The 24,890-nt window shown below is 37.2% G+C and overlaps 4 protein-coding genes across 5 annotated transcripts in view; 2 read left to right on the top strand and 2 right to left on the bottom strand.

Moving 5' to 3' along the window:
* The window catches only part of LOC128262268 (voltage-dependent calcium channel subunit alpha-2/delta-3), a 42,681-nt gene that overhangs the window by 1,683 nt on the left and 16,108 nt on the right, over positions 1–24,890 (top strand). For both annotated transcript variants that reach the window (XM_052996430.1, XM_052996429.1), the window contains exons 2-4: positions 2,400–3,081; positions 10,068–10,149; positions 20,863–20,973. In XM_052996430.1, coding sequence (XP_052852390.1) covers positions 2,969–3,081; positions 10,068–10,149; positions 20,863–20,973 — 306 coding nt within the window. In that variant the 5' untranslated portion in view covers positions 2,400–2,968. The remainder of the gene's footprint in view (positions 1–2,399; positions 3,082–10,067; positions 10,150–20,862; positions 20,974–24,890) is intronic.
* LOC128262287 (uncharacterized) lies at positions 6,245–6,817 on the top strand. The gene has a single exon (XM_052996455.1). The coding sequence runs from the start codon at positions 6,335–6,337 to the stop codon at positions 6,713–6,715; it is 381 nt and encodes a 126-aa protein (XP_052852415.1). The 5' UTR covers positions 6,245–6,334; the 3' UTR covers positions 6,716–6,817.
* Positions 12,294–13,536, bottom strand: LOC128262276 (phenoloxidase-activating factor 2-like). The gene is made up of 2 exons (XM_052996444.1): positions 13,405–13,536; positions 12,294–13,191 (listed from the first exon to the last, which is right to left on the bottom strand). Exons 1-2 carry the CDS (start codon positions 13,495–13,497, stop codon positions 12,367–12,369), a joined length of 918 nt encoding a protein of 305 aa, XP_052852404.1. The 5' UTR covers positions 13,498–13,536; the 3' UTR covers positions 12,294–12,366.
* LOC128262273 (CLIP domain-containing serine protease HP8-like) lies at positions 22,108–24,211 on the bottom strand. Its single transcript, XM_052996440.1, has 2 exons — positions 23,968–24,211; positions 22,108–23,907 (listed from the first exon to the last, which is right to left on the bottom strand). Exons 1-2 carry the CDS (start codon positions 24,169–24,171, stop codon positions 22,369–22,371), a joined length of 1,743 nt encoding a protein of 580 aa, XP_052852400.1. The 5' UTR covers positions 24,172–24,211; the 3' UTR covers positions 22,108–22,368.

The raw sequence follows: 24,890 nt of genomic DNA, 5'->3' as shown, positions 1-24,890 counted from the left end.
ACCGCTACTATACATTGCCACTTAAGCTTTATAATATGGCAGTTATTATTAATGTTTTCCTTAAGTTCTTATTATTAAGAATGTGGGTTAATTTGTTTATTGGTTTTTAATTTAAAAAATAATTACAAGTTTAATAATCATTTTTATAGACTGATTTGAATAAAGTTAGCAAATGCTTGTATCAAATCTCATTATTCCTTGTACCAAAAGGGACTTTTCAGCATATAACAATAAATATGTCATGTGGCCTGCTTAAAAGCTAACAGCGAACAGATTTATAACTTATCAACATTTTTTGATGCCAGAGACACAGACATGTCCGTCTTTGGTTGTAAAAAAGTTTTGTACGCCGCCTATTGAAATTTTCACAGGCGCATTAATTCCATTACGAAAACTCCCAAGGCCATATTGCTTTTAAGCTGCCGCTACTGTGTGGGCCAAACAAAACCAAAAAGTCAGGCCAAACATAAAACGGCAAAGGCAAACAAAACAGAGAGGCAAATATGTGTGTGTGTGAGGGAAATCGGGAAGGGAAAGGTCCAATGCGCAGGATGGGGAAATGGAAAAAAGAATGGCAGGAGCTAGCGATATATGCGATATAATAAATCTTTTGTATAACACGCAAAACTTTATGAACGTGCGCCAACTATAAACTTTCACTTTCCAACAATGGGTTTGCCCGTTTGACGTTGCCTGACGCTTACGTTGCGTATACGCCATGTTGCACATGCTTTTATTTTTATTATCACTATTATATTGTATCATTTTTTCCCCCTTTTTTACACGAGACATTTTGGTTTGAATACATTAAATAGGATTTTTAAAGTAAACGCGTCCATTTAAATGGTTCAACTAAATTTGCTTTTTTCTGCAAGTATTAACAAGTATTATAAAATAAAATTTATAAATTTAAATTCAACAACTTTAGTTTTTTATGAATAAGAGAAGTTTATAAATCATAAGATAATTCTATAAAGCTAGCAAATCTGTTTTTTTGTATGCATTTTAATTTTCAATTTCAAAACAATTTAAAGACCGTTTTCAAATTAAAAATAGGCATCTATTACTAACATCTATTATTATTATGTATAGATAATATATTATATTATACTCATAAAAATTAGTAGTAAATCATTTTTGTTATAGCTGCAAGGCCGAAACTTCTTGTTAATTGCCTTTTAAGATGGGAAATACAAAAAATGAAACAATTATTTCTAACACAGCTCAGGACAGTAACGTGGCATAAGCGACAACTTTGGTTAGTTTATGGTTAAAGTTGCCTACTTTTCAGGGCGTGCAGCGAAGTCGTTGACTTGCTGCCGTTTGTGCAATGTGGTGCTGGTGGTTCGATGTCGCATCCCCAGCGTGGATGGCGCTCCACTTCTGTCAAACTTTTTGATGTTGAGGCAGAAGAGGAAACGACAGGAGGGGTGGGATTCAGAAAAGCGTGCGAAATCCGGTTATATACACACATATATTTAGATATGCGGAGGAGACGTGCATATGTGAGTGCGTATTGGTCGCAATAAATTGTCGTTCTTTCTCGCGGCTGTGGTTGTTGTCGGGCCGGGGTGGCCAGGCAAAAGGCTTGCAGCGTATTTAATGAAAATTATTACGCGATATCCTTGGGGACGCAGGGCAGGATATATGGCAATGTGCGCCCTGTTAGGGGGTGGCATGCCCATACAGAAAAGGACCACTCTCTAACAAAACCATGAGTATGGGTGAATGAGTGAAGCCGCCTTCCCACACTGCGCATGTGTACGCCAGATTCGAGTTCGAGTTTCGACTTCGAAAACTTCCCGAAGTTGCTCCCGCCTGTGTGTGTGAGTTATGCCACTGCAAAAGTGTGCGTGTGGGGCGGGTTGGGTGGAAACGCATTTCTAGGTCAAATCCACTTCGAGCCAGGGAATCAGCCCGTTGAGCCCCATCCACAATCAAAATCGTGAAAACATATATTCCTGACATATTTCTGGTCTGTTTGAGAGCCAATCGCAAAACTATTCGTAACCTATTCTCTTTGCCTAATATTGGAACAAAAGTATCGCAAGGCCACAAGCCAAATGGTTGCATATTTTAATTAAGTTTTGCTCATTTATAGTAAATATTAGCCAGAAGCTTAACGCTCTCGTTTTCCTTTTATTTAATTTAAAAATCTACACATTTTCCCATGAACAAGTGTAACATTTAATAGCAAACAAAAAAGAAAATACAATACATAGATAAAGAATATTTAATAATGACTAATTAAACATTGAAATTATAAAAATCAATTGAATTTCATATATAAAAACTAAAATACACCAAATAACTAACGAATGTGAAAAAATGATTTTTAGATGTAAACATTTGCTTTGACGTATATAATTGTATTGATGTATTTCTCTTTTTGATTACAGGTTTAAAACACGCAAAACCAAGCCACTTATCAAACAACCGACTCAATTAAAATTAAAATTAGTCACCAAAATCAAAAAAACGGGCAGAAAAGCTTTGCAAAAATGTTGAACATACCCGGGAAAAGCAATAAAGACTTTTGGCAGCAAAAATTATTCTGTTTTGAAGCGTTCAAAACAAGTAAATGAAAAAAAACATAAAGTAAACCTAAAAATAACGTTTAATAGTTCAGTCATCGCAAACTATAATAATGCAATAAAGACATCAATTATAAACAATTGTGATGCTGCAGAGAACATTTTTCGTAAAGTGTCAATAGGTGAAAAAAATCAATTAAAAACGAAAATTCTATTTAATTTGTGAACTGTTCTGTGGTGTTAATATCCCATGTGCCGAGCACGAGAACAATAAAGAATTCGACATTTTGGAAACCGAAAAACCAATCGATAGTGGGGGCAAGCCGCAAACAAGGGATTTAATCGTGGACTATCCAAAACAAATTGATCCACATAAATACGCACACGGACAGCAAAACAGCAAAATAGCAAAACGGCAAAACAGCGAAACAAAAATGGAGAGCAAACATTGGAGCTGCTTTGTGGCCATTGTGCTGGGCGTGCTATTATTCAAAATGCACATATTTGTTGCATTCGCCGATCAGGATGAGGATATACCGCACAACGAGTAAGTTTTATTCATCATCCAGCATCTGACATCCGACAGGCAACACCAAACAGTTTCAATTATGCATTTGTCAAATAATTTGGCAATTTCCTCGGACAGGAAATTAATTGTAAATTTGTTTATTCTCTGTCCAAAGCGTTTCAACAGTGCGTTTTCCCCCTGGCCATTGTTCTCTATATAATTTACCCGATTTCGCTCGTCAACAACTCAACAAACAAACTGCTGAAACATGTGTGCAAATTTGAACAGTTTTTACTGTTGGATGGACGAAATTCGTGCGTGTTTAGTTTTCCGCTGAATAATTTAGCTAAACAAATGTCTGGAAGTGTGAGGTGTTTACAAATATATTACAAATTTATTTCAAAGAAGTCTATAATTTGCCGGATAAATAACAAAAAGTTAGTTCTATTAATTTGGTTCTCTCTTTTGAATTGATTATATTTATTGCAGCCTTAAAATGTTTTAGTGATGGCCCTATAAAATTTAAGTTTAGTAACTATTTTGAATATAAATGAGTTCATGCATCATAAGTGTTTTATGTATACCTAAATCTCTTGTTTGAAACTTTTCCCATTCGTTTGCCTTTATAGACCGATTTATTTATGATTATTACTTTGTTTACCACACTCAGATTGGAATAAAACCAGCTCACTCCCTTTTACTTTTTTTATAGTTATTGTCATAGTTGTCGTTTTCGTACAAATAGCATATTGAAGCGAATGTCGCAGAATGGGGAATTTTCATTAAAAATGTGCATAAATGGAAAATAATGAGTAATAAAAGAATTCTTTTCATCATTAAGTATACGCCAAGATGTTTATGAATTTTATTTATGGCAATTCGAATTCTATAAGTTGGAGGTTGGGGGAAAAGTAAGCGTCTGACTTTCCGATGCGGTGATCCGATACTTTTGTGCTTGAGGGTACGTTGTGTGCGTATCTAATGGATATATAATAGGATTTTGCAATTAGCTTCACACGACGACTAGTGGGTGGGCTGGTAGGTTGGTGGTGCGGTGCGGTGCAGCCGGGAAAGGCAACACACGTAACCGCAACGCTCACTTGGCTAATTAACCCAAAAACCAACTGTCATTTGCAGGCAAGGACAACTGGCGACTGATGGGAATGTGCGGGGACAACCAGGAAGCGGAACCGACGCACTAAGTGATTTTTTTTCGGGTTCTGTTTTTCCATCTAATGTCACTTGTATTTATTGAAATTAGTTTTGGCATGTGGCTTTTGTGTTAAAATTGAATTAGTTATTTGTTGAAGCGTCTGCATTTCTGGTCATTTCGGTGTTCAGTGCTAAACTAAAAGTTTTCTCTTTAAGGAAAACTAAAAGAAACATTTCTATTTATTAGTGGATATAAACTTATTTGAAAAAGGCTTTCAATATGTGTCTAGTTTAGTTCAGATATAAAAAAATAAATTAGGGGAAAACATTAAATTACAATCCCTTTTTTGCTTGTCTTCTGGAATATCTTAAAACAATTTTTCAAAAATGTCTTTTATAAGATTCGGTATCAGTTTTTCCGCTTTCATAACTAAACTCTCTTAACTTCTTCATGACTTCTCTTCAATTCTCGTCAGTCTTTGGCTGCTGACATGTTTTGGCACATGCGTAAAATAAATTTCATTAATTTGAAAAACAAACTTTTGCTTTCGCTGCTGGCCGTATTTTCTTTCGACTCGTCTCTTTTCTGGCGACCATGTTGCCATTTGCTTTATGTCACTGCAGAAATTCAATTAAATTTATTTCAACTTTTGCTGGCAGGCGGCAAAAACAACCAGACCGAGCGGTACAAAATGCTGCCTTGAGGGTCCGTCCATTTTTGACGATTATGTTTCTGCCCCGATGATGAGGACGATGATGAAGTTGGTCCGCTTTCTGGATCCTCGGCCTGTTGGTGGCAATGGTCCTGCTCTTTAGTGTCGGTTCCAATGCTTTTGCATTTGCTTTTGCTATTGCTATTGCTTTGACCCAAATCCCGTTCCACAATGTAGGCGATGCGAAGTCGAAAGCGTTGCTTTCCCTCGCCTTGCCCGCTTTTCCTTTGACCTGGCCTTCAGAAATTCAACGGGTTTTCCTTAGGCCGTCCTCTTTTCCAGCCCCCTTTGCCACCCACCAATTCATTTGCCTTATTTTCAGTTGCAGTTGTAGCCATCGCCATTTTAATGCATGCCTCGTTTGCCTCGTTTGCTTAAGCATCCATTTCCCATCCCTCGCTAGTCGAAAGGCAGTTGCATTGACAGCATCTTATGGGTCACGTGCCGTGGCCAGAAACTTTAAAACGGACGAAAAGGGGCCAGCCTGTGTCAACAGGATTGTTACATGATTCCATTTCTGGCACGGCCTGCAGATGAGCGATCGATTCGGGGCCCCGAATCTCTGTTGAAAATTAATCGAACTGAAGAACTTTTTAGTTGTGAAACTTGTCTTATTAGTTTTTCTGATAACTGAATTATGTTAAGTTGGGCAATACATTTCTTTTAAAAATAAATTAGATTTATAGTTAATATTTTTAAATGGCATTATACATATCTGATATGGTTCTTTATTATGTTATCATAACATTTAATCATAAACCTTAAAGTTTGCTTTAAAAGCGATCTCACCGATTTATTTTAATAATAGCAAAAGGGTGTATTATAAACATCCTTTATTGTTTTTATTTGTATTGTAATTTTGGTCGGATCTGAAGCTGGCACTCTTGCCGCTTACAAACATTTTGCATTCGAAAAACTGCGCTCTCATATTGCTTGGGCGTGGCAGATCTAATTACCATGGGGGTAGCTTAAGTGAATAAATAAAGCAAAATCAACAAAATGGAAGCAAACAGAGCACTTACTACTTATGACAAATGACAGTGAAAGTGCATTAAGCAGAAGTTGAACCAGAGACACAAACAGAAGCGACAGCAGTGCTATGTCTATCGCATTATTTTGGTTTTTATTTTCCACCTACCGCCAGTCGTTATTCCTCCTTTGTTTTTTTTTAAGTGGATTATGATTACACAACAAGTTAGTTAGCAAAAGTTAGCTTACGAAACGTGTTAGGTACTTGGATCGAGAACGACAATTGGCTTCCGATTACAACAAATGTGTTTTAATATATAACTTAAACATATAAATCAAAACACATATATAGTTTTGGTCATAGTATACCAAGCGTAACCTTCAAAAATATATTTCTCAAACGAAATTTCAAAATTATTGGAATAGCAACCAAAAAAAAAACGAACATTTGCAGTCAAATGAATCGTCACAGAGTTATCACTACCATAGCAGTAATAAGTCAGGGCATACGAACTTTGGGAAAACCCTCGACTTTACAGGAGATCACCGAGTATATTGGAAGCAAGATGGGTGTGTCAGGACGTACATTAAAGGATGAGGTCAAGTTATTGCTAGAGGAATACCAACCATTTGGATTTTTCCATAAGGAAGGAGATCGATACAGTCTACCATCCGAGTTGCTGGCAATAATGAATGATAACGATCGGACACAACCTGAACGGTCCGTGGAATCAGCACAAGTCGAGAATCCTAAGGAATCATATGAAGTATATGGCTACATGTCCAATATTGATCATTCTAAGTCCCTCAGACATCCGTACCTCTATAGCTTTAACTAATCGGGCTATCGAAGACTATTTTGAATGTAACAGTTGGTTAGGTTTTATTTAGACGAACTCCCATATTTTCGGGTTATAATAAAAGTGGGTGATTTCGATGTATTCTAAGTCTTTTTAAAAACATTATTGGTATCCAGATAGAAATAGTTACTTATACTTAATTTTATTATTTTTTTTTTTTTAGTATTGCATTTAAACTACATCTTACCCTGAGTTCCTTTAATTAATATACAATCGATTATCATTTAAGAACGGATTTCAATGATTGTGAATTAAATTCTACTGGAAAGTATTTGCTTGAAAATTTTAATACCGCTGCACCCGTTGAGGGCTCATTGAAGTGAGCTTTTGTGATTGCGCATTCAAGTCTGCTGGCAGCGGCGGAAGAGGACTCATTTCAATTTCAATGATGCAAAATGGCAAAAAAACCCATTGACCTACTCTATGGAACTACAGCTCCGACTACAGCCTATTTCCACCTGCCTCGGCATAAACTTGCCGCTCGAGAAAAGTGAAAAACTGCAAAGACAAACGTGAAACAACCGAGGAGAACAACAGTGAAAAATGCAATGGAACGAAACTGGTTCGATGGCTTTAGGTGTATGGTACTTGAGCATGACATACGTGGTTGGTTCGTGCTCAAAAAGCTGAGACAGAATAGAAAGTCACTTCGCATACACCTGAGCACTCGCCCACAGAGACATAGTTTTGGCCATTGTCAAGTTTCTGGCCGAGCAGCACAAAAAATGTCTATGTGTAAAACAAAATCTGACTTTTTATTTTGTTGGCCTCAGGCAGCAGAAAGAGTGCAAAGAATCGGAAAAAAAAATCTTCCACTTCAGGCCAAGAAGATGACGTTGATGGCCTTTCATTGCTGTTGGCTGCTTTGGGCCCGATTCTCAATGTTTTTTCTTATTTCTTCGGTTGTGTGTTCGTGTATAAGCATTGTTCCCCATCTCTCTTTATATATTCTATATGTATATATTCCACAGGAACTGGTTGGCTTTTCTTGAATATTTTTTGATAGCACCCAACTGGCTTAAAAGCGAAATTTCGGTATGCATCTATACCAGTGAAGTACATATGATAAATGTATTTTCAAAATATTATAGTGAGTGTTTATGCAAACGAATTTTAAAATTTCTGTGAAAGTAGGTTGACGTTTTATCTGAACCTTCATTTCAACAAATATTACTTGGACTATAGTTGCTACACCCAGAAAAAAATATGGACTTAAATCGCAAAAATGGTCTTAAAATAAACTAATTGCGACTACAATTTGGTTTGATCTAGGAGTTTTAAATCATATATACGGTCTTAGTTTATTTCCGTCAAGTCCTGAAAAACTTTAGCCACATTTCTTTATTAAAAAATTTTGTAATTAATAAAAAACCCTTTTTTTTTATTATATTTTGAATATTTTATAATGATTTCTTTTGGTGAAAATGACTATTTTTATTGCAATGAACTTACACAACCACCAATCTCACTTGCTGATAGTTATCCCTAACATGAATGTGGCTCCCATTTAATTATCATCACTTGATCGTACCATAATTTTGCCAACTCCTTGTTGTTGCCAGCCATCAGCATTATCCAATTTCAATCACTTTGTTGGCCACTTTATTTCGCTTCATTGTTTACGGCCACGCAGATGCGGGGAGTGCTCGAGTTTTCGTTTATAATACCATTTTCATATAATTTAAATTCATTTTTGGCATCGCCCGACCCATAAAACTTTGTCTGTAGCCGCTTGACTGCAGTTGCACTTCCTTTCCCATCGCAATCTGCTGTCGTTTTCCGCCCTCTCCGCCATTTCCAACTCCCCTCGTTGGCCATAGCATATAAACATGCGCTTATTTTGTATCTAGATGGGAGTTGGGGGTTGAGAGATGGGAGAGCTACGTCCTCGTCGTCTTTGCTTCGGTCGGTGGCTCGCCGCCGGCTCAACATAATCAACATTGCGTATACGCAACGTTGCTGCGGTTACTATGCTGCCCGAGTACGAGTTTCCTTGGAGTTTCGCCATCCCCTCTGCGCCACCGTATTGATATTGCAGATAATGCCATAAAATTGTGCAAATATTTTTGGGGGCATTATTCTGCAAGGTCTTTACTCTGGCTCAACTTGACTTTGTTTTTTGGGTTGTTGTTTCTCGTTCATACTTTTTTACTATTTCATTTTTTTTTTTTTTGGTTTTGGTTGTTTGGCTATATCAACGCTCAGACTTTGTGTCCTGATGGTTTATTTTCAATTTGCTGTTGCTCCAGTCACAACCCCTCTTCCCTGGGACTTGTTTTATGAGCACTCGCTGTGCTGCCTTTGTTTTGCTTTTGACTTTCGTGCTTAGATTATAAATGTTTGGCAAATGTTTTCACAATAGTTGGCTGTTGGTCCTGCTGTTATCCCTCGACCCTTGAGAGTTTTCCCCTTCCTTTCCTTTCCTTTAGTCCTCTGTAATGAGTTTTGCTGCTGTCTTGGGTGTTTCTCAAGCGGGTTGGCCCTTAGTCCGGTCCTGCAACATAGTTGATTTTTTTTGTTGGAATCTTATTAGCAAATATTGAACAAATATTTTCACAAAGTACATTTTCTTTAACGATAATAATTGTTATGAGTTCTTGCCAGCCAGCCGATTATTGCTTAATGAGAGATTTGTATGCGTAATGAGCTGGTAATAATTTATGCGAAATATTAAATCGATATTAATTGATTTTTAATCAGCCACGTGTCGATGAATTGCAACGTGATTGGCTTAAAAAATATTTAACATGTTGAGGGAAAGCGACAATTGTACATTTTAAAGCCGTAAATAAGTGTGAAAAACCTTACAAATACACATATTTTGTAATTTAAATTTGGCAATGATTTCGGTTTGAAATAACTGCTCACTACAAATCAAACAAATACAAATTGGGAAACTCTTGAATATTAGACCCACAACAACGTTTTAAGCTTATCTATTAAGTTCAGAAATCAATTGAAATGTTAATATAAAATTCTGGCATCGGTAAAACCCCAAGAAAAAGTCACACAATAAAAAATTTTAGAGCTCAAAGCATACATTTTGGAAATTTAATCTTAAGGCAACAAAAAAAAATTATCAATACACATTTTTGCATAATTTTAAATGACTTCATCGGCTAAACCCCAAGTAAAAGTCACACAACAAAAGAAAAAATTATCTTTTAGAGCTCAAAGCAGTCCTTTTGGCAATTAAATCTTAAGATAATAAAAAAAACCCAATATTTTAACGTGTTTGCATTATTTTAAATGACTTGAGTGTAAAGAAGATATATGGTCCCATTCTAAAAATTTAAAACGTGTTATTACATATTATCGTTTTTTTTTCCAGGGTTCGCAATTGGGCCTTGAAGTTCGGCGTTGACTTGTGGGAGTTCGGACGTCAATTTACCAAAATGAACGAGATCAAAAATGTAAGTAATTACGCCAGCTATATTGGCTAGACGACTAACAAATAAATATGCTCTCCGATGGGGGCGATAATATAGACATGTGTATCTGATAATCCTGACATGTGGGTACGGCGAATCGCATTGCTTAATGGCTTCGATTGTTTGGCACGGTTTAGTCGAAACAAATACACTTAAGCTGTTTGTGCACTTAGTTGAATTTATCGATAAGAAAGAATTTATCGAAAACGGCTTCGAATGGCGCAGCTTAGTGGAAGCTTAACAAGCAAATGCGTCAATTTTTCGCGCTTTTTTCTCTGTGACGTTCTTATTTGGTGGCTCTGCTGTTTTTTGTTTGCCCCTAATGCAATTTAAACACAAATAAGGCTAATTGGGGGGCAAACGTGGGTTAAGCGAGCTGATATAAGTATGTGCCAGGGTGCTATCTATGTTAATAAGCATGGCTGTGTTGGGATTTGGCTGACTGCGTGGCCTGCGGTGAAAGATGGTGGGCTCTAAGGCGGCCCGAGTGGGATTCGTTCCCTTCTTTTAGCCAGTCGCGTATTTTCGTGTTTAATCAGACGTGCATGAGTTAGTGGGTTTGTTTTTATTGGGCGACTGTGTACGTTGTGATTATGTGCGAGAGAATTACGTTTATTCGGATTTACATACACAACGAACTGGTTTTTTTTAAATACACTGTAAAGTATAACGGTTATGGTTAGTATTATTTCATCAGAAACTTAATAGCTAATAAATTTCAATATGTTTTTGGTTTTAAAACTCTAACAAAATGTTGCTCTGCAAAATTTAAATATTTTAGTTCCTTAGAAAATGAAGCCAAAAATTAATTGCATTGGAATTACATTATTTAAAATTTTAAGTATACATAATAATTTAACTAATAAATAATATTAATTTTCAAATTTTTGTTGTTTGAATAGATTTTATAAAATGCTATAGATTTAGAAACAAGTAATTAATATTTAAAAATTATTTTTGGTTTCGTTTGTAGCTTAAAAGAAGCTAAGGATTTAAAGTAAATGTTAACTTAAATAATAGTAACAAAAAATATACCATTTTATTGTCCAGCTTTAATAATCTGCAGACAGCTCTTTTGAAAATAAAAAAAAATGGTTGATCTTGCTGTGAGCTTGACAACTACAGATAGGGTATAAATATCAGGCAAATTATGCAGGGAAACAAAAAAGGAGCAAGGGATCCTGAAGGGACGAGGGAACATGCGAGAAGAGCGAGCTGAGCGGAGGAAGCGACAGGATTCGGAGCCAGAAAGGCAGCTAAAATGCAAATAAATTTGCTGGCTGTGACTGTCATTGAGTCTGTAATTGTCAAGTGCCTTGTTGCTGTTGCTTTGCTCCTGTCCGTGTGTATATGTGTTTGCTTGTGTGTGTGTGTGTGTGTGTGTGTGTCATTGTTGTTGTCGTCGGTGTGTGTGGGTGGGTGTTGCTGTCGCTGACAACGTTTGTTTGTGTTAATTTAAAGCGCACGTCTCTTACAACGGCAAAAAATGAAAACCTACGCCCAGATTGAATTAAATATCAAGTATACGCCGCGTTTTGCGTTTGGCGGAAATGCTCTGTGCCTGTGTTAGTGTGTATATACATACATATGTAAACGTATGTGCTTTACAAACATTATATCATACCATTTTGTGCGTGTGAAAGTTGATCTGTCCTTCCGTCGGCTCTGTTTGTTTTTTATGTTGTTAGTGGTTATGTGAGTGCTGCCCTTGTTAACGCCTTTTCTCTTTGGCATCAACCTTCGATGGCTTGGCCAATATATTGTGTGTATTATAAAATTATTGACATGCTACCATGAAAAAGAGCGTTGGCAGTTCTTTGATACGTATGATTAAAAAATAGGGCAATAAAAAGGTGTCAGTTTGTTGGTCAGCTTATAAATACTTTGGTCTATTTACTAAAAAAATACTTGAATTGGAGCTTAAATTCAGTTTATTTATTGCAACATTTAAGGATTATTACTAATTTCAAATTATTACCAAATGCCAGTGTATTAATTCTTGAAGGGGTGCATTTATTTAATGATGTTACTAACAAAATTTCATTAAAAAAGAATGATATATAAGTTTTATATACATTAAAGTTCCGTTAAGTTTATTTTTTCTTCTTTTTTTTAGTTCCACACAATTTAATCACATTTAAAATCTACTAAATACATAAAATTTATTATAGTTATAGTATAAAATTCAAAATTGTTAAGTTAATTATTTTCGGGTAAATCGAAGTTAACGTCAATTTGCTGGTCAATCCACTTCTTAAATTCAGCCACATCGGTATAGGTGCCGGGAACGTCTTTTTGTTTACAACCCACGCCCCAGTTGACAATGCCAATCTGCTCGAATCGATTGGGATCCTCGGCCATTGGACAGAAAAGTGCTCCACCGCCATCGCCAGTACAGGCATCCTTGCCTTCCTCGCCGCCGGCACAAATTAGCCCCTTTGGCAGTGCGAAGTCTGTGCCCATTCTGGTTTTTCTCAGCTGATTCTGGCAAATCTCCCTGGGCACGATCGGCAACTCTATTTTCTTTAGCACGGTGGCGTAATGCTCATCTCTGAATCCGTTTTTACCCCAGCCAGCCACCATACAACGAGTGGAATTCAGTGACCTCTTCTCAGCGGGCAGACAAATGGTGTTTATTCGATACGTTAGTGAGAATTCTTGCTCCAGGAACAAGAGCGCCAAGTTGTTAACACCATTTTTATAATCAAATGACTCATGAATCACAATTTTGACCACATTCAACTCTTCGAAGGGATACTTTTCGAAAGGGTTTCCATATTCCCATTCTCCTGCGCTGACTATCATATCCTCCGCTGTCTTATTAACTAGACGATGGGCTGAAGTTAAGACTACATCTGGCGCAATGAGCGAGCCAGCGCCAATGAAGCTGTCTTTATAAATCATGGCTATTGTCCAAGGAAATTCACCAGGCTTAGCTTGATTTCCAGTAACATTCAGATTCAAATGAATAGCTTTTGGATTAGCTTGACCACATTTCGGATATTCTGTTAAAGGTTCAGTTTCCTACAATTAATAAGTAAAAATTAATTTAGAATGTAATGAATTCAAAAATTTTTTATCCAGTTTGTTTTATGCTTTTCAATATAGACTTGGCATGAGGCCCTTTTGATATACATTTGGGTAAACTATTAAACTAATGCCAGCAATTTAAAGAATTTATATTAAAAAAAAATTATATTTTAAGGGTAATATTTATTTTATTTTTTAAACACTTACCTCTTCATTTTCCTGATCGCCTACAAGATTTTCAGCAGCGCAGAAAATAATAAATCCGGAAAGTAAAATGAACAATGTCCAGATTTGGTACATGATTCTTTACCGAATTCAAATTTAAATTGAACAAATATTCAAGCCACACTTTAATATTTATAAGTTAACGTTATCACAGTTTTATTTTTTTATTGAGATAAGGTTTAATTTCATTTTTGTTTAAGCATATGTGCGTTCTGGGTATTTTTTTAATCTATATGTATTCCAATACTTAAATCATTATAAAATGTATTCGACAGCATACATTTCTTGTCTTTCCCAACGTCGTTTTGTTGTTGTTATATTGCTGACACAATTTTTTTTGTTTCTGTTGTCCTTCAAAAAAATGTTTTGCAATATAATAAAGGGGGAAAAAGAAGAAAATTAAAAAGGAAAGCGGACCATGTTGTGGGTGCGGTCCGCCCCAGCTTCGCCTACCTCGCATTTATTCGGTTTTCTCCTGCTGTTTTGCTGGTGCTGCTTTTTTTTTGCTATTTTGGGAAGCTGCCTTTTCAGTTTGGCGTTTTAAAGTAGCATAATAAAAAGTAAAACAAATGCAGCGCACACGTTCAGTTATGCGAAAGGCGTCGCAGGACAACAGGAACGCAGAGGACAACAATAACAACCCGAAGACAAAATGGCTGCCACGAATGAGGAGCAGAAAGAGAGAAGGATAAGGATGGGGGGTTTGTTAGAGTGTGTGTTTGTGTATGTGAAATGCCTGTGCGTGGCGAATATTCATTTATTTTATTTTCCGTATGCTTCTGGCTTGAAAGCGTTTAGCGCTGACTAGCTAAAAAAGTATCTACCTAAGCCAAGAAATATGTTCTTTGGACAGATACAACTAAAAGTAGGGTACATAAACGCTTAAGGCAGGTCGAAGATTGAACACCCTTTAAGCAACATAAAGTTAAAAACATTATGAGTTAGGAAAAATTGAAAAACATAAAAAATAGGAAAAAACTAAAAATAACATATTTAAATTAAAAAAAATATATTTTGGTATAGATATTATTCATCGAGTGGAAATCAAATTGTAAAAACTGTAATTATAGTTTATAAAACCATATTACAAAAAATGCAGGGTTTCAGAAAAAATTTGATTTTGTAGCCCATTAGGTAACTCTTCAAAGATAATTACGATCACTCGTAAGCCTGATTTTGCGATATTTCTAATTTTGGACGTCACAGATTGAGTAACATTTTGTTATCAAAATATATAATAATTTGTGTTCACAGCACTGAGAGAATTTGCAAAAGCAAAACAAATAGACTCAGCCTTATCTGTTTGTTTTAGCTTAAAAATTAAACTATGTAATACGTTTTTGGAAGGTTCGGAATCTGCCCACTGAAATATATTAGAAAAACATGCTTTCATAATATCGATTTTTGTAACACAGTGTTATTTATTTTAAATATACGATTTTTCAAAGAATTTATACTATACAATATACAAAGTCAACAATAAACATATAAGCTCAGAGTATATTTATTATTAATCAGCAAGAGCAAATTAAACAGAATGGAAGTCCCCGTTTGTTTATTCTATGCGGTTAAAAGGTTATCGACAGCATTGTTAAGCGACTGAAGCATTTTTTTCTACAGCTTTCTATTAAACAAATGCAAAATTGTATTAATTGAAAGACTATTCCATTTGCCGAAAAATGAAAAAACTTGAACAATAAATTGTGTTTTGTATAAGTGATTTATATATTTTATTTTATTGCTTGATCGGTACATACCTATTTAATTTTAAATGGGACTGGAAAAAAAGTGACAATCTTACGGGTAAAGAATTATCTAAAAACAAGTAAATGGCGTAAACTTTCTGTTACCGAAAGGCAAAAGAAATGGCCAAAATGACAGGAGCTCTCTAGCTCGGCGTATGTAGCGTCATTATGTCAAATGATGATGTGCAGCTAACGAGGCTGATGATCATTGTCTAACATCTGGGCTCTCCCTTGCAGTGAAATATGGGTCAAATTCAAGTGAAAATTGCCTTCTCGCTCTCTTTTCGTTTGCAGGCAAATAAATTTAAGCGTGCTCTCATTTCGCACGTAATACAAAACTTTTTAACAGCGAAAAAATATAAGAAAACAAAACTGGCGCGTGCTGTCGTTTTTCTTCAGCGTCCAGCCTTCGCTTTCCCTTACCATTTTCTCATTTTCCCATTTTCCCTCAGCCATTTCATTTCCCAACTTGGCTCCCACTGTAAGTTGCATGTAAATTATTGTTTTCTGCCTTTGGCAGCTTATACTGTACTTCTACTTGGCATTCTCGACACTGCTGATTGAAGGTAAAATCGAGTTAATGCTCAGAGCGAAATAGTAAAAGAGTTAAACCTTTTTCTGAATGCTTAATTTTACATGAATAAAAAAGTCACATTTACATTTTTTAAGCTACAAGCTTAAAAAAACCAAGTAACTATACTTTTATTATAAACTTAAATTAAATGATAAAATGTTTGCATTAAAAATGCTTTTAAAAATTTTTAAGAAACTAAGGCACATTTTACCAATCAAATAAACAATTGCCAATAATTAATTCGGCTTTAAATGCCTGTTGTTGTAATTTAATTTATTTGTTGTGAGCTGCAAAGTTATTTAAAATCTAAACTAGTTTATTTTTAATTTGCAATAATTTGGCATATGCCTTGCGTTCGGTGTCTAGGCAATTATAATTTTTCGTGTGTCTCCCAAAATGCAGATTGCTGGTCATTTGTTTTGGGCAAGTGGTTGCCCACTCCAGCGATTCAAAACAGGACATCACCATGCAACTTCCATGCGCCGATTCTGCTCCATTTCCCGGACTGGGTGACAAATACAAAGGCCTTGTTAAGGGCCTTGTGGCTAAAACGTGGGGGCGTGGGCCAGAGAGATCGAGTTGGTTTTGTGTGTTTGGCTAACTAAGTGTGTGGCGAACAGTGTTGCGGGCTGCGAAGAGACTAATCGTAAATCATGGCGACGACTCGGCGACGCACTTGAAGGGGCGGCGATGCGGGAAATCCCCCCAAATGGCTGAGGGCAGCTCTACTCCTTCATGGGGCTACTCCACTGGCTTTTGTGCGGTCCAAAATGCATTCGGTCCGCATCCCACACAGTCCATGATCCTCTACATACACATATATACATATATATAATATATATATTCGCAAATGTACATCTGTGTATAGGCAGAACTTGTCTATGCAAATATTTAAGTCTGTCGTTGTCGTTTGGTGGCGAAAATGCGAGCATGACATACAGCTGCCGGCAAACAAATGTTAAGTGGGGCGAAGACTTCTCGGGGCTGGTCCTTAATGAAAGTATAAAGCAAATTAAATATTTAATTTCATCAAATCCTCGGGGGTTTGTCTATTAAATGGACGAAGCAAATGCCAGGTAGGATGACTCAACTCCCGGAAGGTTATTTGCTTAATTAAGTACAGAATAATTACATGCTGCTCCGCCAACACCCTTCAAGATTGGCCACTTTCGAAGCGCTTTGTTATTTTTCACCTTGTGATCAGTGCAGTATATGTGGTAATATTATAAAGATTTTTTCACCAGAATTTGTAACCTCTTCAAACAATTTTTCCATTCGAGAGGCAGGTATTTCATAAGGCAATTATAGCTTGTGGCACAACATTAATTTGTACCTAGCAATTAAAACAAGAAAAACATGCTAATATAAACCTAAATGCAGTTCTCTCGTAAAAAATAATAGAGCTAATCCATTAGGTGGAACAAAATCAACAAGCTATAAAAGAAAGCAAAAACGGCAAAATTTAATATTGCAAAATGGGAGGGAAAATAATGCTAAGAAATTAGCAAAATAAATCTCTGCTTCAGTGAACAGGGAAACATGCGCGTTGATGCGAGACATTTTTGCTCGCTTTTTCCATGGAAAGGAGCTCAAGATTGGGAGTTTGGGGGTTGAGAACTAAAGTGAATAAGGGTGACAGCGACATCTTCATTAAAATCTAATTAGCGCATTTCCAGACCAAGCCACGAAATGCCAAACCATACCAAAGAGTTGCCCACGTTTCTGAGCCCACCGCGGCACTTGAGCTCATAATAACTCAGACGGGAAGAAGCCAGGACGAAAAGTCAATATAGCTAATATTACAATTGCACTGAGAGAAATACAATTTAGCTATACAAAAAATAGTTAGTTCGACAACTTAACAATTAACAAATTATTAAGAATTTTTGGTTCTATTAAAAAGTAAAATTCCTTTGCAAATTTTACGCTCTTTTGAACATCCAGAAAAAGTATAAACATTTTCCAAAATATAACAGCTTTGTATGTAAATTTTATAACTATAAACATATGTTTTTTTTAACCACAAAAAAAAAAAAAACAATAAAATTTGATTAACGAGTATTTAATTAGATTTTAATACTTGGCAAATTGATAGAAACTATTTTTTTTTCAAGTAAAATTTAATCAACAACAATAAAAAATTAGACAAAAATAAAAATAAAATGGAAATATCTATTTAAAAGTTTTTATTTAATTAATAAAAGTTCACCGATCAGAAGTTCATTTGATGCAGCTTAAATGATCAAAACTTGAGCAAAATTGAAGAGGGTCAATTGAAGGGGATCAAATCATGCATTGGGTTTTGTTTCAGTGCCAAAAGAATTTATAAATTTGCAATGGTTTTCTGTTGGAGTGCAGGGTTCAGGTAGCCGATGCTGCTGTTGCATCTGCTGCTGCATGCGTAAGCTGCTTAACTTGAGATGGAATTCGACAGGAGCAGAAGCCAAAGCTCAGGAATGCTCCTTATTCGCAGTTCCGCCCCTCTGGATGTCCTTGCTCCAGTTAAAGTTCGGCACCAGCTGCATACGCACCCGTCTGTGGGTGGGTCGTGGTCCGCCGGAGGGCTCCTCCTTTCGCAACATTTTCGAATTCCAGAGTCAACCGCAAAATGAAAAACTTTCTATGGCTGCTACTGCTACTGCTGCTGCTACTGCTACTGCTGGTACTGTTCTCGCTCTTCGAGTGCTACTACCCATATTGTATATGTATTGTAATAGTTTTTTGCACCACCCAAGCTTTTTCTCCCCTTCAGCCACCCACACACGTCCTTCGGGCGTGCATTGCATTTCGATGTTGCTCGCGTGGAAATTGCTTTATAAAATGTTGCCATCGCATGAAAGTTGGGTGAGGTTTTTGTGGGCGTGGTCCCTGCAGCCGTGGCTATTATCTTGCAAGCCCCCGCAGATATACATATAGAATATATCATTATTTTTGCTTTTTTCATTGATTCTTTTGACATTCTTTTAATTTTCAATTTAATTTCCTTGCCCCCTCGATTTTACTTTTTCCTACTGCTTTTTTTAACCATTGCCTTTGATTTGGCAATAGTTTGCTAATGGTTTTTCAACAGCTATAAATCATTTTTAGGGGGAAAACTTTGGCGGACCAAGTACTTGCGGGAAAAGAATGTACTGGAAATTGGCTCAATCTAACTATTGTCAAAGCTATAAATGGTTTCTTGCTTTATCTATTAACAAGCCGTTTTAATAAAAATTGAAAAAAACAATGCTATCTTTACTATCCAATGACGAAAGGGGTTGGATTTGTGTGAAGTCAAGTGCAGCAGTCATATTTTGGGCGCTAAAAGCTTTTTATAGAATTTACATTGCTCAGTGGCATTACAAGTAAGGCAAAGACAATGAGAAAGACAACTCCTAGCGATAGCAATACTTTCTTTTTTTTCGTATTTGTGTGGGTGACATTTTCTTTAGCCAACTAATGAATGCCTCAAAGAGCCTTTTCCTTGCAGTTTTAGTTCTGTGGTCACACACAAGCACACAAATGGTACATGGTTGGATTTTGGCTCAGGCCACAAGTATTGGCAACGTGTGTGTGTGTGCGGGGGTTCTCTTCACAGCCACACATGCATATACAAGTACATGCTGAAAAAAAAAGTAGCATAATTTAATATTTACACTTTAAACTTAAAATTTCTTATAATATTTAAAATTAAAATAAAACTTTAAAACAGATTTAATTATGTTTTGAAATAAGTTTTTATTTTAGTTTTTAAGAAAGCGATTTTAAGCCAATCAATAGGTAAATTAATTTTGAAATTAACTGAAATTAATATTAGTTAAGATTTGTTTACAGATAATATGTTTAAATTGTATTTGAATGAAAGGCAAGAATTTATATTTGATTGGGGAGACGCATTTTTCTCTGGGTATATGTATTCATGGCAAAGCATTTTCTTCTATGCTCAAGCAGTTTCTCGACTGCTGCTGCTGGCACTGAATCAGTTAAGAAAAGTTTTCTAATTAATTCGCTGGGGACATATACAGCGACACTCACACACCCCCACAAGCCTGCTACTTTCTCCTCCACTTTCTCTCCGCGTTGCAGCAAAAATATAATTTAACTGACAGTTTGTTTGAAAAGTGACAATTTGAAAAGGGCGTGTCCACACCCCCTATATAACTTCATTTCTAAATTGCTAATTTGTGGCACTTAAATGCATGAAAAAGTCATAAAATGCATTTGCTAGCAGAGCCCGCTTCTTTTACTTCCGTCTGCTATTTCATCGATTATGATTATGGGAATTCATCAGGGAACAAAAACAGAGAAGAAAACTCATCAGAATTTTCCATTAAAACAAATGGCAACACGTTCAATAGAAAAATCATTATAATGGCAAAGGGCATCTTGGTGTGCGTGTGTGTTGGTTCGAGAGACTGGTTGGGAAAATCAGGACAAAACGCTGAGCCCATTAACTTGGCCACTAAATGCGTGTCTCTGCTTTAATCTTGAACAAGAATGTGTGCGTGTCTCACTTCAGTTAGCAGAAGTTCCTCTGGGGATAAATGCAATGAAATGTGAAATTTAATTATACTTATTCAAATACATAATATTTGTAATTCCTTGAGCCTAGATTTCTATACTTACAGCTAGTTTCATCCCCAAGCGAATTTATTTGCTGTTTAATAAATGAAACATACCTCTGGGGACTTGATAACCCCAGCTTTAATGCAGTCATGTTTTAATATGTAGTAGCTAGATTTAAAATTTTAATAAAACTCTACATATTGTGTTATATTTTTGATTGCTAAAGATTTTTAAACTGATTGAATTTCAATATAGGCATAAAGTACGTTGCTTTATTTAATCAACGTTTATTTAATAACTAGCGGCATTTACAACGCTTAATAAGATTCATTAAAATCAATTTAATATCAATTTAAGAGTCGCCTGCGGCCATAGAAACGCCTTTCCCATTTCAGGGCGAGAGCCATTTCGAAAGTACATCGGCGTTTTATGTTGGACAATAAGAAAGCGCAAAAGTTTTACAGCTCTTTAACCCTTTTTTTTGTAGTCCCGAACCGTGCCCATCAGTTTTATTATTGACGACAGTAGAATGTACTGAGAATTGTGTATCTGATGATTTTGGTTTTTCATTTGCAGCGTTTCAAAGACAACGACATCGAAGTGAAGCGCAAGGATGGCATTATCCTGCTGCGTGAATTGGCCGGCGAGGTGAAGAACTTTATGGATTTCAAGCGCAATGCTGTTATGGTAAGTGAATATCTCTGACTCCTTCTTTTCGACGCGCGCCTTTACACCACTTCCTGCCCTTTTACACTGACAAAAAAGGAACAAAATCAAAAAAGGTGATTATTTTTTTTTGTTATTCTTAAAAGAAGTGGTTTATATCAATTAATTGAATTTATTGTATACATTTATTAAAATTAATTAAGAGGAAAAAAGGTTTTTTTTTAATTTTAATAAAAACGTATTTAAAAACTGTTAACACTTAATTGAAGGTATCTTCTGCACTTCGTGTTACTCTTTTTAAACGTTTTGAATTATGGTAACCTAAATAAAATTATATATTTAAAACAAAAATTGCCAACTTTATCCAAAGTATGACATTCTATAAATTGGCTTAAAAATAACTCATACGCCATGTTGGCGGTGAGAATTTTGCTTTTGGGTTAGTTTTTTTGAATGTACCATACCGTGCCCTTCTTATGCGCCTACAATTGACAAGTGGCTCAATCTCTAAAAGCTCAAGGGAAAAGTGGCGGCGGAAGTACTCACAAATTTTGAGAACGGCACTAAAAAACACAACAAAACAATAACACGCGGACAGGACACCGTCTCCAGTGGGACACTGGCGTAAAGTGGAAAACAATAAATCGCCGTGGGGCCAGCCTCATTGCGGTGGTGTTGCTGGTGGGTGGTGGGAGGTATGAGGTGGATCGACCTGTGGGTGGTGGTGTGGCGGCGGTCGGCGCCAAATTGAAATTAAAGTGCGCCCCACCACAAGCTCAAGTTTTTGATGGCGCCCGCAGCTGCTGCGTGTGCGTGCCCAGCGATGTCACGGCCCGTAGTTCCGCTCCTGGCAAACGACGAGCTGCCTGCCACGAAATACGCCCCCCGCCCCCGCCTCCGCCCCCGCCTCCGCCTCCGCTTTCGTTCTGCGGTCTGTCTCTGTGTCCTGCGTATCAATGAAGTCCTTCCGCTATCTGGGTAATTTGCCGCGGGCCACGATGGGTTAATGATGAACAGTGGATTATCGATAAAAGGAAACAGTGGCTCCTATATCCCTGTGTAAAAATAATCCCTTTGCTTTGTTATTTGTTTTGTTTTCGGCTACCTAAATTTACCCACTTGATTTCCCAACTAAATTGAAAATATTTTTTTACATTTCTTTTGGAGCGAAAAGATATTTATTTATTTAAATTTTATTATTTCTATGCCTTGCCTGAAATCAAGGTTTTTCTAAAGAAACAGAGAAGAAATATCAACAACTACGGTTGCAAAGTTCAATCAGAATTGCACTGTATAATATACTTGAAAACAAATGACTAATGGAACACACTCTAATATAATTGTACTTTAAATGTTGCAAAAAAAAAACATTACATTTTTTAGCTGGTTGTTATTGTTTTGTTTTTTTTTTTTCATTTACATTAACTGAAAGTCGTAGTTCGTAGTTGTTGAAAATATTTCATCAGCGCCTTCATCGTCTTCATTGCTGCGATGACCTCCAATCGATTCGATAGGTTTGAGTATGGCAGGGCGAACAACTGCCTTGACGGGGCTGTCATTTCCATTCCAGACAGGATTTACATTTTGCGGAGCAATTTCGTTGACGCCAAATTGAGGAACATTTATTTGGCCACCATTTGAAAAACCATTGTCAAAGTTAGGATTGTAATTGTTATTTCGATCATTCCTGTTCCTTTCTTGTTGGCCTGGGGCCCATTGTTTTGGGGGATTCTGGAAATTCGGTTGAGCTCCATTTGAAAAGCCATTGTCAAAACTAGGAACGTAATTATTGGAGCCCCCTTGGCTGTTGTCCCTTACCCTCTGACCCTGGTTATTTACTACATTCCAGCCAATGTCTTGATCGTTGCGTTGAGGTGGATTCTGCATAGGCGGTTGACCTCCATTTGAAAAATCATTGTTAAAAATGGGTCTGCTATAACTGGAGCCACCTTGGTTGATGCCCATTCCCCTCTGACCTTGGTTATTTCCTTCATTCCTGTCAAAGTTTGGCTCGATGCGTTGAGTGACACCTTCTTGTTGGCCTGTAGCCCATACTGTTGGGATATTGTTGATATTCGGAAAGGAAAGTTCGGGCTGGGAAGGTGGGTAATAAACCGGCTCCTGTTCGCCAACGTTCGAAACTTGGGTGGTCTCCTGGATAATCCAATTTCGCAATTTGGCCACGTTGGTATAAACGCCCGGAACGTCCTTAATTCCGCAATCTATGCCAAAGTTGACAATGCCGGCCAGCTCATAGCGCTGGGGATCGCTTAGCAGGGGACAGGCCAGCGGGGAGCCACCGTCGCCCTTGCAGGAATCCTTGCCAGGCTCTCCGCCTGCGCACATCAGGCTGTTGTCGAGCTCCCACTCGTTTCCGAAGTATTGACGAAGTGCGTATTGACACGTATCGCTGGGGACCACCGGTAACTCCACCTTCTTCATGATGTTCATGTAGTCATTGTCCTGGAAGGACTGCTTACCCCAGCCACTGAAGATGCAGCGGGAGTGATCGAAGTTCCTATCCGACATCGGCAGGCAGATTGGGTTGATATTACTGGACAGATTTAGAGGTGCCTGAAGAAATAGAAGGGCCACATTATTGGCCCCGGTGCTTTTGATGAAGCCAGGATGACGAATAATCAACCTGACGCCAGTGTCAACATGCGGCAGTTGTTCAGTGTCTGTTTTAAAGTCCCAGTCGCCAGCCCGCACAATAAGCTGGTTTGCGTTTAGGTTGTCGGTCACGTGTCTGGCTGTTACAACCACATCGGGCGAGATCAGGACACCGCCAGCCAAGTACTCGCGATTTACGTTCAGAAGAGCCACCATCCAAGGCAACTCGGCTTCCTGGGCCATGCCTTCTAGATCGGGTATGGCGAATGTCACTCCTCTACTGTTGACCCATCCGCAGTTGGGGTTGACCGGCTCATCAACGACAACGAGGGTTTTGTCAGGCTAAAATGGCCACCAATAAATAGAACTATCTTTCACATAACCACATACTAAGGCACTTACACGCAAATGATTATTATTACAGCAGATTTCGGTGGAATGACATCCGAAGTTCCCTGCCTCAAGCGCTCGATAGCCCAGTTGATACCGGCACATATGACGCGGAACGCATTTGTGAATTGGTGAGTCACGGCATTGCTGTCCAAGGACATGGCAAGTGGCCAGCAGAAGGCACAGGATGGAAAGCACTCCGCGTAGAAGACGCATTCTTGTTTTGCGGTGAAAACGATACTGCGGTCTCTCGAGCGAATAAGTACCTTTTAAAGCTCAGCTTCGCAGGTCTTCAGCTTTGCTGATAACCCGCATAGCTTCGTCCGGCTTCGTGTTAACTGATAAGCCGGCCAGAGAATACGGATCGAAACGGAAACAAAAACCCCAGCCACTTGGTGATTCATCTGTTAAATGCTGTGTACTTAGATACAGATACAGATTGCCCTGATATACATATGTTTGTATGATCTTAAGTCAGCGTCCAAATGCATTGGCTGACTTTTGAATTGTGATGGCTTTTGGGACCCTGCTGTTCATGTTTGACTATATAGCTATGACAGCTCCCAAAGAAAAAATCGGAAAAGAAAATGAAAAAAAATTTTAACTTCGGTGTATTTATTTTTTTTAGTAAATTAACTTCAAGGTATAGTTATTGATTAGTACTTCAGACTTACGGCTTAAATAAAAAAACATACAGCATTTGAAAAATCGCAAAAATCAGCGGAAAATCGATATAGTTTCATTGTTTTTAAACATATACCCATACAAATCTAAAAATATTTTCGTATAATAACATGCTTTTAAGCTTTGCACTTACGTTTCCGAGAATCCTAAAAGCGATAAGGTTATAGTTTAAGTAAAAAAAGGTTTTCTTTACCAATGCCAAATTCTCAAGCTTTCGTTTACCCAGAAGACTTTACTTTGTTTACTTTGTG

The sequence above is a fragment of the Drosophila gunungcola genome, unplaced genomic scaffold (assembly GCF_025200985.1).
Source record: "Drosophila gunungcola strain Sukarami unplaced genomic scaffold, Dgunungcola_SK_2 000001F, whole genome shotgun sequence".
In the NCBI taxonomy this organism is placed as follows: Eukaryota; Metazoa; Arthropoda; class Insecta; order Diptera; family Drosophilidae; genus Drosophila; species Drosophila gunungcola.
Note: the sequence above shows the minus strand (reverse complement) of the source record. Positions and strands in the feature narration are given on the sequence as shown.